The 15,206-nt window shown below is 36.8% G+C and overlaps 1 protein-coding gene across 6 annotated transcripts; it reads left to right on the forward strand.

The window, feature by feature from the left end:
• Nucleotides 1–420: 420 nt before the first annotated feature.
• Nucleotides 421–14,723, forward strand: LOC104453066 (serine carboxypeptidase-like 2). 6 transcript variants are annotated; one of them, XM_039316598.1, is made up of 14 exons: nt 421–637; nt 778–923; nt 1,415–1,491; nt 1,614–1,736; nt 1,834–1,936; nt 2,178–2,215; nt 2,304–2,405; nt 2,966–3,052; nt 3,194–3,352; nt 4,302–4,372; nt 4,488–4,610; nt 4,697–4,810; nt 5,085–5,139; nt 5,290–5,502. In XM_039316598.1, the coding sequence occupies exons 1-14, from the start codon at nt 504–506 to the stop codon at nt 5,371–5,373; spliced, it is 1,416 nt and encodes a 471-aa protein (XP_039172532.1). In that variant the 5' UTR covers nt 421–503; the 3' UTR covers nt 5,374–5,502. The 6 variants fall into 6 exon arrangements, 5 of the variants coding, with proteins under 5 accessions (XP_039172532.1, XP_039172531.1, XP_039172530.1 ...); XM_039316597.1 differs by lacking the exons at nt 3,194–3,352; nt 4,302–4,372; nt 4,488–4,610; ... (1 more) ...; nt 5,085–5,139; nt 5,290–5,502 and adding exons at nt 12,367–12,525; nt 13,496–13,567; nt 13,685–13,803; ... (1 more) ...; nt 14,276–14,330; nt 14,473–14,723 and having other exon boundaries at nt 422–637; XM_039316596.1 differs by lacking the exons at nt 1,834–1,936; nt 2,178–2,215; nt 2,304–2,405; ... (5 more) ...; nt 5,085–5,139; nt 5,290–5,502 and adding exons at nt 11,256–11,358; nt 11,599–11,636; nt 11,725–11,826; ... (5 more) ...; nt 14,276–14,330; nt 14,473–14,723 and having other exon boundaries at nt 422–637.
• Nucleotides 14,724–15,206: the final 483 nt, after the last annotated feature.

The following is a 15,206-nucleotide window of genomic DNA, read 5'->3' on the forward strand; positions in this document are numbered from 1 at the left end:
TAGTAAGTAGTGCATATTTCTTCTAAACAAATTAAATATCAACTATGCACTTTACAAACCAATGCTCAAAGCTCACTTATCTTAATCCTAGGATAATACACGTACAATTTAAGAATAATTATATTGCTTTAACATCTACATATCAGAAAATATTTGTTTAATCAATAATATCATTACAAACAACAATGATCTAATCATTTAATCAATCTTATCAATTCACATGCTAATGGTTTAATCCATTGATTAATCTCATCAAATCAAACGTTTCATTAACTAATCTCGTATTTTCAGGTTCCTCAATTAGCAACCGATAATACGAGATCACTTTTTGGAGCTTGACTTTTAGGTATAGTTCGATTTGGCAGACCCCAGAGCCTTCACTAGAATCGTGGGCATGCACGGTGAGGATATAGCCTTTCCAAGTGTCACAAAGGGAGCCTGTAGAAAGCACAGCTCCATCATCACCTTACGAAAACCTCCCCTCGCCATTCTCCCGAAAAAGCATGAAGCTGCGGGCGCTTTGCGGTCCTCCTCTGTGTCTTCTCCTCTGCCTTCTCTTCCAGTCTGGACTGTCCCAAACGGTGGTCAAGTCTCTTCCCGGATTGCCTGGAGACCTCCCTTTTTATCTCGAAACCGGGTCAGTGACATTCCCTTTCACTTTTTTGTGCTGTTGTCCTTATCTCTCTCTTCTCTCTCTATCTCTCTCGGTACTTGTTTGAATCTTTGCATGTTATGACTGATTCTCTCCCCCATTTTTTTTTTTTTAAATTGTTTTAGATACATTGGAGTTGGGGAGTTGGATGATGTTCAACTTTTTTATTACTTTGTCGAGTCGGAGAGGAGCCCAAGAGACGACCCTCTGGTGCTATGGCTCACCGGCGGCCCCGGTTGCTCTGCTCTCTCCGGACTGATTTACGAGATTGGTGAGTCCTCCTTTGAATCTTTGCCTTTGCCAAAACACGGGTCAAGAGAAACCGAGTCGAGCTTGTCAGATGTGGTGGTCAACCGCCGAGAGTGAAATCTAACATTCCCAATTTTCATGATCACTGTCTTATTGTCTTAATCAACTAATACCCTTTTCTTTGCAAATCGAACTTCATACTCATGAGAGGTTGATTTTGAGGCTTCATGCCGAACAAGATTGTAGCTAACAACCAAGCGTTATAAATCAATTATTACTTTCCTAGGTGAATAGTTACTATATTACATCTCTTATGTCAATGACTCAAAGGGGATATTAAATAAATGGAATTAAGAGACAATGACATTTCTTCTTGGTTCAAAAAGTAAGTTCATGTGGCGCTTGAATTTTGCATGCCGTCACATGCAATAAGCTAATTACGGCATGATAAATGGACATGTCATTTTGAAATTTTATGTATTCTAATGTGGATGTTCATTACATGTATTGCAGGTCCATTTACGTTCAATTATGAGAAATCTTCTAGATTCAGACCAGCACTCAAATTGAATGATTATTCATGGACAAAGGTAACAAAAAATGATTTATGCTACATGAACCTCTTAATTTGATTGGACAACCGTTGAGTATACCATATTTCTAGTCTTATATGTTAGCAGGTCATTCACGATTAGCTCTACTCACTATACAGGTGGCGAATATTATATTCTTAGATCAGCCTGTTGGAACTGGATTTTCTTATGCTAATAACTGGGAAAGCTATAATGTAGATGACAACATTTCGGTTGCAGAATCTTACGAATTTCTAAGGAAGGTAAATTCAAAAAGAGAATTTTTATATAAAGGAAAGTCTCTACATAATTAATACTATAAATCTCTTTTTAATCTTTTGGCCTTGTTGCTTGATTTAGTGGCTTAAGCTCCATCCCCAGTTTTTGAGCAACCCGCTCTACATTGCTGGGGACTCTTACTCGGGTGTCACTGTTCCAAGGGTCGCATTAGAAGTTGATAAAGGTATCATTAGTTATTCAGTTTTTATATTCTGCTTCCTTGTGAGTAACCATTTTATATTTGCAATTCTACGCGTCAATATTTTTATATTCCAAAAAGTTTCGAATAAAGAAGCCCAAGTGTGTACTTCCCAAATTTAAATTAACCAAAAAATAAGAAAAAATATAAGTCAATTCAAATGCGTCCTAAAAGACGATTTTGTTTGTTTCTTTCGGGGATCATGGTCCATTATGATTTATACCAGGAAATGAAGCCGGTTTGGAGCCTAAGATGAATCTTGAGGTAACTATTGCTATCATCACATTAGTACACTCATTATTTTGCATTTCCTTTTTGAAAGAATGAAACTTATCAGTTCAATTTGATTCAGGGCTACGTACTCGGAAACCCCCTAACAAGTTATGATAGTGACCTCAATTCAAGAGTCCCATTTGCTCATCTGAAGGGTCTTATATCAAATGAGCTATATGAGGTAAAGATTTCCGCTTTTTCTACAACATGTCACGCCACAAAAAAATTTCACATTTTTCGTTATTGCTTGGTGCATGAAAAAGATTGATTGAGACGCGTACTAAGAGTGTGCATGACAAAATTTTTGGCCATAAATTGATTTCTCAATTTCTATTTTAAAAATTGGGAAGTTAAAAATTTTAGCTTTTGATTTCTTATTCAAATCTATTTTTAAACTAGAAATCTATTTTAGAAATAGAAAAATCAAATTGCGTTATCCAACGGATTTCTATTCCAAACCTGCTCCGGGAAACAAAGAAATAGAGGAATAGAGAATTATAAATTTTATCATGCGCGCCCTAAATGTATTAGATGTAGAATGTGTATCATTATTTTTAGAATGAAATACAAATTCAGGAAATTTTCTTAATTATCAATACTAATATCATAAAAAGCGAGAAAACAAAAGGCAAAAATATGTGTTCTGAGATTTTTGCCCACACCGAATATTTCTCCACGAATCACTTATTTTCATTTAATATTTGATTCGAACCTTCATGTCCATCTTTTTGTGTATTTCAGTCAGCTAAAACTGATTGTAACAATGAGTACATAAACGTCAACGAAAGCAATGCTGATTGTGTTGACGATCTTAAAGCTGTGAACCTGGTTAGTTGGCAATCAGTTTTTTTTCCCTCCTCTTTATTTCTTTATTATTTCTTTCTGTCTTTTTCCCCTATTTGACCAATATTTTTTATTATTATTATTGGAAATTCCATGCATTGAACCTTGACTTTTTGCTAACTACAGTGCGTGGAGAATATACGTACGGCAAACATACTGGAACCGAACTGCGTGACTCAGTCTCCCAAATCGACGGTCAGTGATAGGTGGGACCCAACCTTAATAAATCGAGACCCTTCTCCTCTCCTTTTGCCGACGGAGAGAGCTTCCCGGGTTTGGTGCCGGGTAAGAATCAGTTTTCGTTTATTTTTAACCACCGTTTTGCTACATATTTTCAGGAAAAAAAAAAGAATCAATTTGTTAATTGAATTTTCCTTTTTACCTTTTAATTAATTTAATTTTAGCCGCGTATGCACTTTGACTTCTCCGTACTCGAAATACCAAGAACTTCCATGATATATAAGTATTGACATGTAAATTCGAATATAAAGTTCTCATAAATTTTGGAATTTAGATAATATTTTTTTATTCTGACATTTCGTTTGGTTGAAGCTGATGTGACTTAATTAATTAGATATTTGGTGGATCATCATCTTTGTTGGTCAATCACAGTTTTCTCAGATTATTTTGATTCTCTACTTCTCATCCATTCTCTAGTCAAGAATATCAAATACATGTTAACATAATATTTACGTTCAAGAGAAAAAAGGGGAAAAAGAGAGTAATATTCATGTTTTTGATTAGTAGTCACACCATGGTAATTATGTACAAATACAACTTCGTTACGCTGTAATTAGTATTCATTTACATTGAAGTTTGATTATTAATATATCAAATTAAAGGTCAAGGTTAAAAATTAGAAATGACAAATCTCGAAATTTGATGACTTGCCTATTTTCCTGACCATAAAAAATTTAAGCTCTTATGTGAGTAGTTGCCAATGATGTGTAAAATATTTTTAATTTCTCTAGGGTTGAATTTTACGACCAATGAAGTCGGCGTAAGGATGATTCCCTTAAGCTCTCTAATCAAATAATTGGTGGCTCATTTTTTTAATCATTGAGTGGCTAAATACACCCTCAAGCAGTCTGACCCGAAATTCTTGACCAAAAAAAAAAAAAAAATATTGACAGGAAATTTGTGTCGAATTAGTCATTTTCAGCTTAAATAAAACGGATCATGATCAAATTGCAAAGTTCCCAGCTCAATTTAGTAACCTTGTTTTTCAATGTAGGAGTATAACTATCTCTATTCCTATATTGGGCTAGCGATAGAGCAGTTCAAGATGCTCTTCATATCCGAGAGGTATGTCTACCAATAATGTTAATTACATAATATCACTTTTATTTATTTATTATCTTTTTCTTCTTTTTCTTACATCTATTTTTGGTCTATGTTTTGTGATGTGCTTAATGATAAGCCAGGGGACAGTTGAGAAGTGGGTAAGGTGCAATAAGACTTTATCTTACACATCCAATGTCCTAGTTGTCATTGACATACACAAAGAGCTCATAAAAAGGGGATTTCGAGCGCTTATTTATAGGTAATTAAGCACCACTTTGCAATGTGATTTATGGCTCATAGTTGACCTACTCACTTCACTTAATGCTACTCTTTCTTAACGTGCAGTGGTGATCACGACATGGTCTTCCCGTACGTGGGAACTCAAGCTTGGATCGATACACTGAATCTAACGATTTCCGAAGATTGGCACGCGTGGTTTGTTGATGGACAAGTTGCCGGGTTTGGTTTCGATAACAACTTCTTAAGTACTATATAGTTCAATTTCTAGACGAATTCTCCCGACATCATGGTACTTATGTCGATTTATTAAATGAGGCTCCTGCATTTTCGATACTCGGTGAAAGTAAAAGTCTGTCCATCCGAGTTCCCTCAAGATAATATCACAAAATGCATATACAGCAGCTAGACAACTGATCCCTTTTTATTTTTATTATACCTTCTATTGGGTATCTCAATCGTTTGTGCTTACTTTGCTCTCTTTTCTCTCTTACAGGTATGCTACGCTATATTCTTCCTTTCCATCCCTTTTTACATTCGTAACCGTGAAGGTAAAGAGATTCATATCCTATACTTTCTTCTTTACAAGCCCTTTTTTCTTAGCTTTTTCACATTTTCATATCTTAATTTCAACGAAATTGGCTCCTTAGAATTCGCGAACCGTATGTTGAAAGTGGTGTTATATGAACTCCTTCATGCAGGGAGCGGGACACACGGCTCCAGAATACAAGCCCAAGGAATGTTTTGCACTGATTTGTAGGTGGTTCAATTATTTGTACATTTAACTTGCACTTGTAGCTCCCTTTTAGTTCGACGATTTATATAATAAACATATTATTGATGTAATGATTTTCCGGCGCAAAACATCTAACATTGCGACTCGGAAACAATGCTGAAATGGATATCTTTGCTCATCTCTACGAATTCCATATTAGAAATTGGACTTCGTAGTTTGATTCCCTAAACTTTGAATTTGTGTCTAACCCCGAAAGTTACTCCGATTAAACGAATACAAGACTTGAATCCTTTCTGGGCATTGCAATTTGGGGTTGAATCAATGTGTTATGGTGTCTGCATTGCGTACGTGGAATCCCTTTTCTTTTTATTCTTCTTCCCTTATTTTCTTTCTCTCCCTTTTTTTTGCATTGCTTTCAGTCCTCTCTCTAAAATCAATTTCCTAACGCACAATGTTCTAGTTTCCCAACTAATCAGGTCAAATTGGAATCAATTAGGACAACAGTATCTTCTACACTTTTTCTTCTTCTTATTTTTTGTTGTGGGACCCTCCCTTTGACGGGTCAAGACATTTTGTATCTTTATGAAGTCCAAGAGACGTCTAAAAGACGACCCTTTAGGCTTGTCGCGACCCGATCTCGCCGCCCCCTCGAAAAGTGTCAAGGTCGGGTTTAGGGATACTTGATCTCAAGATTGCGAGCTCTCCCAAGCTTGTACCCCGCATGACAGTATGTTTATTTATACGATCTAGGTATCTAACAACCTAAAAAATATACAGGAGTCGCCACTAGCCTCAATTTGGGGGTCGGCTAGAAACTCAACCGAGGGTCGGGAGTGTTCCTTCGATTCCTACGTAACCAGATATCTAGGTTCGGGGACTTGGTTACGCTAATATTGCTATTAACGCCCTTTCGGTACCTAAATAGTATGTTGCGTTTTTCCTAACATGTCAATACATTTCTTTTTATATTTTTCAGAATCGTCAATTCTATACTAAATGATCATGCGTGGTGGATTACTTTCATTCTATTCTATTCCTAAAAAAATGAAAGGAAAACAATCAATGAAAATGAAATTGCAAGACATGAAGTAAACAATCAAGAAAAGCAATTAAACCTAATCACGCAATTCTAAAAATATAAAAGAGAAAACAATTGGGAAAGAAAGGAAACCCACAACTCGTCGGGTTTTATACAATGCATGGAACCCGAGACATATATCGGGAAAACAAATAGTTCATGACAACGGTCGGAATGGACATCGACCTTCACCATCTTCACGCCTTCTCCATCTTCAAGATCCTAATCTAAACCTAATCTAAGAAACATATGAATAGGTGCATACAAGTGAAAGAAACAAATTTTTAAATCAAATGGTATGTAAATGATGCAAAATTAACATCATCTGAAAGATTAAGATGAATCTTAAGACTTCCTAATAGGGTTCAAGTCCAATCAAGATCTAATTGATGGTCAAAAATTGATATTTGTGAACTCGCGCATGTCAGCCACAAAAAAAAAAAAAATACAATGCATGTTTAATGGTTCGTAAGACCACCTAGACAATGCATCAAAATGTGAAACTTGCACATGACATAAGGTTGAATGCGAAAAAAGTTTGGGCAAACATTTAACCCTAAATCAGAATGCAAAGAAATCACACAAGTCATTAACATTGCAAAGTGACTTAGAACTAAGAATGTCATGCATGATAAATTTCAATTGCAATTAGCCAAATGAATGCATGATATTCACATCAAACGAGATTCAAATATGATATAACATGCGTCTTTCCGAAGTCTGAAATGCCCTTTATGAATATCTACAACACATCAAAGGCAATTGGACACATCTACTAGCTCATTCAAGAATGATTTAATGAGCATTGTCATTATCAAATCAACTCCAAAAAATTCTGAAAAAAATATATGTTGTAGCCAAGGACATTTCAAGCAACTTTTCATGAGACACCGAATGATTTAATGAGCAAAATTCAGTAGAAAATCGCAAACTACAATATATCAGTTTTCCAGTCGAAGAAGATTTCAGATAGCTAATGATCATCGAAGAAGATCAAGATGTGCTATAGCTCGTTAGAAAGCTAATCAAATCATCTTTGACTTTCATGAAGACATCGAGCACCAAAAGGCACATATACTAACTCAATTATGGGCATACGCACAAAGAGGTCTGTCAGGAATCCGAGGTTGTAGAACAATTGTCATCCAAGTTCAAAAAATCATAGAACCAAAAGATCTAACTGTAATCATAGTATTGATTCTAATCAGATTCGCAATGCATCCTGGCCCCAAACCTTCATTGTCAAGAATGAATTTCGACATGGAAAGCTCTCGCCTCATCGGATGCTATTAAAAGGAGTTTCAAGCACTTACCTTGATTGAATCGGCGAAGACATAATCGGCGAAGAACATGTCTTCGAAGATCTCTTCATTTAGCAATGACGAAATTGCTATTTAATATAAAAAAAAAATATATTGAAATCAGCAGAGGGTCGAATTTTATTTTGTTCTGTAATCAAAACACAAAAAGGAAATGGAACGCTTAGCTTTGATTTTGCTTCGAGGACTACGGAACGTGAAGAACACCGAGTCAGATTATGGTATAAGAGCTATTCAGCACCGATCTTTCAAGCTCTGACTTATGACTTTCACAAATCATGATCACTCTTCTCTAATACTTTTTCTAGATCAGCACTCAGAGATGAACACATCGGTGCATCGTAGTCGCTAGACTTTGCTGAAAATACTGATCGCCTGATGAAGAAACGATTGGACTTTGCTCGGGACTTCATTCGACGTCGATCTCCGATTTTTGACTTACGAGGCTCATCAACGGACGCTAATCAACGAAATTGAAGAGATCGACGTCAACAAAATCTAATGTAATCAGAGTCCAAGCACACCAAGTATACGAGTAGAGATTGAGAAGACTTAGCCGAATCCAGAATCTCAGCTTGTTCTGATTTCAGTTGTGGATAATCTCCTTGGATTGTGCAACGAAACTCGTGAAGATCTCGATTATTCCCTTCGGTAAAAAACGAAATCTGTTGCCTCTATCAAAGGATTGAGTGGACTAAATCCATGAAGAGTCCATGAATGGAGAATTTCTGCACAGATTTGCAGAAGTTCACCCGTCACATCCCGGGAGAGAGAGAAATCGTGGAGAATTTTCTTCTTCGCTTTTTGTTGATGGGGTCAAAGAATGATCGAACAAAAAAAATCCGTGAAGCTATTGCCTTCCCCTCCGAGAGAAAAAAAAAATCGAGCCCATTCCAGAGAGATTTTTAGAGAGAGAGTTATAGTCAGAGAAAGTAGATCTCCAGAATGGCCTCCCCCCGAGAGAGAGAGTCCCAAGAATAGAGAGAGAGTTCTCTCCCGCCAGCGTTCCCCGATTCTGTTTTCTATTTTTTTCTTTCTTTTATTCTTTTTCTCTTTCTCTCCTTTTTTTTTTCTCTCCTGTTTTTCTTTTTCTTTCGTTTTCCTTATTTCTAACTTTTTTTCTCTTTTCATTTCATTTCATTTTTTTTCTTTTGCTTTTTATTTTTGCAAAAAGGATGTTTAAAAATGTCAATAAAATTTCGGGTGTCAACAGGGCTTTTTGGATCACCGGATGCCCCAATACCTTCACTCTATTGGCAATCTTGTAAGAGATTGGTAGGGATTAAACATTCACTGAGGACGATGAAAAGCGGGGGGAGAGAGAGAGGTCAAAATCTCAATCATTGATCGACGGATCGAAATGCACGCCATACGATTCAGCAACATTAAGTTCAAGGCCGACCGATATCAGGGATCGAATTGATTGGGTTGCACCTAGTTAGTGTTAGGAGATTTTCCTGTCTAATCTTCGGAAGGACGTGGCTGTCCCGTTTCTAGCTCGGGAAGTTCCAATGAATGTATACCTGATCTCTTGCGGTGCTCTTTATGCCACTCTTATCTCTCCTTTTTTCCGAATCTAATTTCAGAGCTTCAATCCTAACCCTCATTCAACGCCGGCGGACCTCCCCTTCAACGGTAAGAAAGGTCGCTGGACCCCCGCCAAGTTTTGCCAGCTAGACATAGGGTCGATCCTCCAATTGTTGCACAAAATCTCAGGTCGCGGTCAAACGACGCTGACTGCCGGTCCTAAACGAACAAATCTTGTCTCAACACATGCCCAAGAGTCCATTAAGCTGTGCAACCTCTTTTTTGGATTAATCTGCTAGAACTAGCTAATCACGTAACAAGAAAAAACACGACAGCGATCCACGCCTGATCCCGGGGCGAAGCACGGATTTCTGCGCGAGTTCTAGATTTCACCTAGGCCTCATCTACCCGCATCATCCGAACGCTAAGCCTTGGCGGTATTTAGGCCTGTTAGGTAGCTATCACCATCGATTTGGCAGAACCAGGAGCCTTCACTGGAAAATGGGCATGCACGGTGAGGATATAGCCTTTCCAAGTGTCGCAAAAGGAGCGTCTAGAAAGCACAGCTCCATAATCACCTTAGGAAAACCTCCCCTCTCCATTCTCCCGAAAAAGCATGAAGCTGCGGGCGCTTTGCGGTCCTCCTCTGTGTCTTCTCCTCTGCCTTCTCTTCCAGTCTGGACTGTCACAAACGGTGGTCAAGTCGCTTCCCGGATTGCCTGGAGACCTCCCTTTTTATCTCGAAACCGGGTCTGTGACATTCTCTTTCGCTGATTTGTACTGTTGTCCTTCTCTCTGTTTCTCTCTCTCTCTCTCTCTCTCTCGGTACTTGTTTGAATCTTTGCGTGTTATGACTGATTCTCTCCCCCATTTTTTTTTATAATTGTTTTAGATACATTGGAGTTGGGGAGTTGGATGATGTTCAACTTTATTATTACTTTGTCGAGTCGGAGAGGAGCCCAAGAGACGACCCTCTGGTGCTATGGCTCACCGGCGGCCCCGGTTGCTCTGCTCTCTCCGGACTGATTTATGAGATCGGTGAGTCCTCCTCTAAACCTTTGCCTTTGCCAAAACACAGGTCAAGAGAAACCAAGCTGAGCCTGTCGGATGTGGTGGTCAACCGCCGAGAATGAAATCTAAGATTCCTAATTTTCATGATCACTGTCTTACTGTCTTAATCAACTAACACCCTCTTGTTTGCAAATCGAGTAACACCCTCTTGTTTGCAAATCGAACTCCATACTCATGGGAGGTTGATTTCGAGGCTTCATGCCCAACAAGATTGTAGCTGACAACTAACCTTTAGAAATCAATCACAACTAACCTTTAGAAATCAATCACTACTTTCCTAGGCAAATAGTTACTATATTATATGTCTCTTATGTCAATGCCACAAAAGGGGATATTAAATAAATGGAATTAAGAGATAATGACATTTCTTCTCAATTCAAAAAGTAAGTTCATGTGGCACTTGATTTTTGCAGCCGTCGCATGCAATAAGTTGATTACGGCATGATAAATGGACATGTCATTAAATTTTGAAATTTTATGTATTCTAATACGGATGTTCATTACATGTAATGCAGGTCCATTTACGTTCAATTACGAGAAATCTACTAGATTCAGACCATCACTCAAATTGAATGATTATTCATGGACAAAGGTAACAATAATTCATTTATGCTACATGAACCTCTTAATTTTATTGGACAACCGTTGAGTATACCATATTTCTAGTCTTATATGTTAGCAAGTCATTCACGATTAGCTTTGCTCACTATACAGGTGGCGAATATTATATTCTTAGATCAACCTGTTGGAACTGGATTTTCTTATGCTAATAATTGGGAAAGCTATAATATAAACGACAACATTTCGGTTGCAGAATCTTACGAATTTCTAAGGAAGGTAAAGTCAAAAAGAGAATTTTTATATAAAGGAGAGTCTCTACATAATTAATACTATTAATCTCTTTTTAATCTTTTGGCCTTGTTGCTTGATTTTTAGTGGCTTAAGCTCCATCCCCAGTTTTTGAGCAACCCACTCTACATTGCTGGGGACTCTTACTCGGGTGTCACTGTTCCAAGGGTCGCTTTAGAAGTTGATAAAGGTATCATTATTTATTCATTTTTTATATTCTACTTCCTTGTGATTAACCATTTTATGTTTGTAATTCTACACATCAATAATTTTATATTCAAAAAAGTTTCGAATAAAAAAGCCCAAGTGTGTACTCCCCAAATTCAAATTAACCAAAAAATAAGAAAAATATAAGTAAATTTAGATGCGTCCTAAAAGGCAATTTTGTTTGTTTCTTTCGGGGATCATGGTTCATTATGATTTATACCAGGAAATGAAGCTGGTTTGGAGCCTAAGATGAATCTTGAGGTAACTATTGCTATCATCACATTAGTGCACTCATTATTTTGCATTTCCTTTTTGAAAGAATGAAACTTATTATTTCAATTTGATTCAGGGCTACGTACTCGGAAACCCCCTAACAAATTATGATAGTGACCTCAATTCAAGAGTCCCATTTGCTCATCTGAAGGGTCTTATACCAAATGAGCTATATGAGGTAAAGACTTCCGCTTTTTCTATGGCATGTCATGCCACAAAATTTTCACGTTTTTCGTTATTGCTTGGTGCATGAAAAGATTGATTGAGACGTATACTAAATGTATTAGATGTAGAATGTGTATCATTATTTTTAAAATGAAATACAAATTCAGGAAATTTTCTTAATTATCAATACTAATATCATAAAAAGTGAGAAAACAAAAGGCAAAAATATGTGTTCTGAGATTTTTGTCCACACCGAATATTTCTCCACGAGTCACTTATTTTTATTTAATATTTGATTCGAAAATTAATGTCCATCTTTTGTGTGTATTTCAGTCAGCTAAAACTGATTGTAACGGTAAGTACATAAACGTCAACGAAAGCAATGCCGATTGCGTTGACGATCTTAAAGCTGTGAACCTGGTTAGTTGGCAATCATTTTTTTTCCCTCCTCTTTATTTCTTTATTATTTCTTTCTGTCTCTTTTCCCTTTTTGACCAATATATATATTATTGGAAATTCCATGCATTGAACCTTGACTTTTTGCTACCTACAGTGCGTGGAGAATATAGATACGGCAAACATACTGGAACCGAACTGCGTGACTCAGTCTCCCAAATCGACGGTCAGTGATAGGTGGGACCCAACCTTAATAAATCGAGACCCTTCACCTCTCCTTTTGCCGACGGAGAGAGCTTCCCGGGTTTGGTGCCGGGTAAGATTAGTTTTTGTTTATTCTTAACCACCGTTTTGCCACATATTTTCAGAAAAAAATAGGAATCAATTTGTTAATTGAATTATGCCTTTTACCTTTTAATTAATTTAATTTTAGCCGCGTAGGCACTTTGACTTCTCCATACTCGAAATACCAAGAACTTCCATGATATATATGTATTGACATGTAAATTCGAGTATAAAGTTCTCATATATTATTGGAATTTAAATCATATTTTTTTATTCTGACAAGAAAACTAGATGTCGTTTTTCGTTTGGTTGAAGCGGATGTGACTTAATTAATTAGATCTTTGGTGGATCATCATCTTCGTTGGTCAATTATAGTTTCTCAGATTATTTTGATTCTCTACTTCTCATCCATTCTCTAGTCAAGAATATCAAATACATGTTAACATAACATTTACGTTCAAGAGAAGAAAAAAATGAGGAAAAAGAGTAATATTCATGTTTTTGATTAGTAGTCACACCATGGTAATTATGTACAAATACAACTTCATTACGCTGTAATTAATATTTATTTACATTGAAATTTGATGATTAATATATCAATTTAAAGGTCAAGGTTAAAAATTAGAAATGACAAATCTTGAAATTTGATGACTTACCATTTTCCTGACCATAAAAAGTTTAAGTTCTTATGTGAGTAGTTGCCAATGATGTGTAAATATTTTTAATTTCTCCAAGGTTGAAATTTTACGACCAATGAAGTGAGCTTAAGGATGATTCCCTTAAGCTCTCTAATCAAATAATTGGTGACTCATTTTTTTTCTTCTAATTATTGCGTGGCTAAATACACCCTCAAGCAGTCTGACCGGAAATTCCTGACCAAAAAAATAATAATTTGACAGGAAATTTGTGTCGAATTAGTCATTTTCAGCTTAAATAAAAAGGATCATGATCAAATTGCAAAGTTCCCGGCTCAATTTAGTAACCTCATTTTTTCACTGTAGAATTATAACTATCTCTACATCTATATCTGGGCTAGCGCTAAAGTAGTTCGAGATGCTCTTCATATCCGAGAGGTATGTCTACCAGTAATGTTGACTACATAATATCACTTTTTTATTTATTATCTTTTTGTTCTTTCTCTTACATCTATTTTTGGTCTATACTTTGTGATGTGTTTAATGATAAGCCAGGGGACAGTTGAGAAGTGGGTAAGGTGCAATAAGACTTTATCTTACACATCCAATTTCCTAGTTGTCATTGACATACACAAAGAGCTCATAAAAAGGGGATTTCGAGCGCTTATTTATAGGTAATCAAGCATCACTTTGCAATGAGATTTATGGCTCATAGTTGACCTACTTACTTCACTTAATGTTACTCTTTCTTAACGTGCAGTGGTGATCACGACATGGTCATCCCGTATGTGGGAACTCAAGCTTGGATCGATACACTGAATCTAACGATTTCTGAAGATTGGCACGCGTGGTTTGTCGATGGACAAGTTGCCGGGTTTGGTTTCGATAACAACCTCTTAACTATTGTATAGTTCAATTTCTAGACGAATTCTCTCGACATCCTGGTACTTATGTTGATTTATGAAATGAGGCTCCTGCATTTTCGATACTCGGTGAAAGCAATAGTCTGTCCATCCGAGTTCCCCGGGTAATATCGCAAAATGCATGTATAGCAGCAAGACAACTGATCCCTTTTTATTTTTATTATATCTTCTATTGGGTATCTCAATCGTTTGTGCTTACTTTGCTCTCTTTTCTCTCTTATAGGTATGCTACGCTATATTCTTCCTTTCCATCCCTTTTTACATTTGTAACCGTGAAGGTAAAGAGATTCATATCCTATACTTTCTTCTTTACAAGCCCTTTTTTCTTAGCTTTTTCACATTTTAATTTCAACGAAATTGGCTCCTTAGAATTCGCGAACCGTATGTTGAAAGTGGTGTTATATGAACTCCTTCGTGCAGGGGGCGGGACACACGGCTCCAGAATACAAGCCCAAGGAATGTTTTGCGCTGATTAGTAGGTGGTTCGATTATTTATACATTTAACTTGCACTTGTAGCTCCCTTTTAGTTCGACGATTTATATAATAAACATATTGTCGATGTAATAATTTCCGGTGCTCTGATTCGGGAAAAATGCTAAAATGGATATCCTTGCTCATTTCTACGAATTCCGGATTAGATTGAGCTCCTCAGACATCTAACATTGCGACATCTCAAAGTGTTTTTTCGTTCACAAATGTTGTTGATGAGTGATAACACCACACTCAATAAGTAACTGATGAAGCATACATACTTCACATTTTTTTAATGCATTGATCTATCTCATATCATATGTGATCAATACCTCCATAGTCAAACCATTCCACATGGATTATGTTTAATAGGGGCCCCAAAGGTACTGTTGACATGATCCTCAATACGTAATCAGGAGCATTGCTCCCTTATGCACCTCCTCAGTCATTGAATGATTGATGGAAATGCAACCCGCAACAGTTCAACAACAGTAATTTTTTAGGACCGGTTATTGCTATTGGTTGTTTGCAAACAAACTAAATAGTATTTATTTATTTTTATTTTTTTTATTTCACATAGGAAAGTTTGGAAGGATGTCAGCCACTCTATAAGCATGGGCATCTTCTAGCGTGTGGGCTAGAGCTCATAACACCTGCGTGCAGGTGCGCCATTTTGGTGCAA

The sequence above is a fragment of the Eucalyptus grandis genome, chromosome 7 (assembly GCF_016545825.1).
Source record: "Eucalyptus grandis isolate ANBG69807.140 chromosome 7, ASM1654582v1, whole genome shotgun sequence".
Taxonomy (NCBI): Eukaryota; Viridiplantae; Streptophyta; class Magnoliopsida; order Myrtales; family Myrtaceae; genus Eucalyptus; species Eucalyptus grandis.

Bases quoted from the DNA above. Each gene is read 5' to 3' on its own strand.
- LOC104453066 (XM_039316598.1), top strand. From the start codon at position 504: ATGAAGCTGCGGGCGCTTTGCGGTCCTCCTCTGTGTCTTCTCCTCTGC. The intron at 924-1,414 runs GTGAGTCCTCCT...CATGTATTGCAG, and splicing joins CGGACTGATTTACGAGATTG to GTCCATTTACGTTCAATTAT. The intron at 2,406-2,965 runs GTAAAGATTTCC...TGTGTATTTCAG, and splicing joins TATCAAATGAGCTATATGAG to TCAGCTAAAACTGATTGTAA.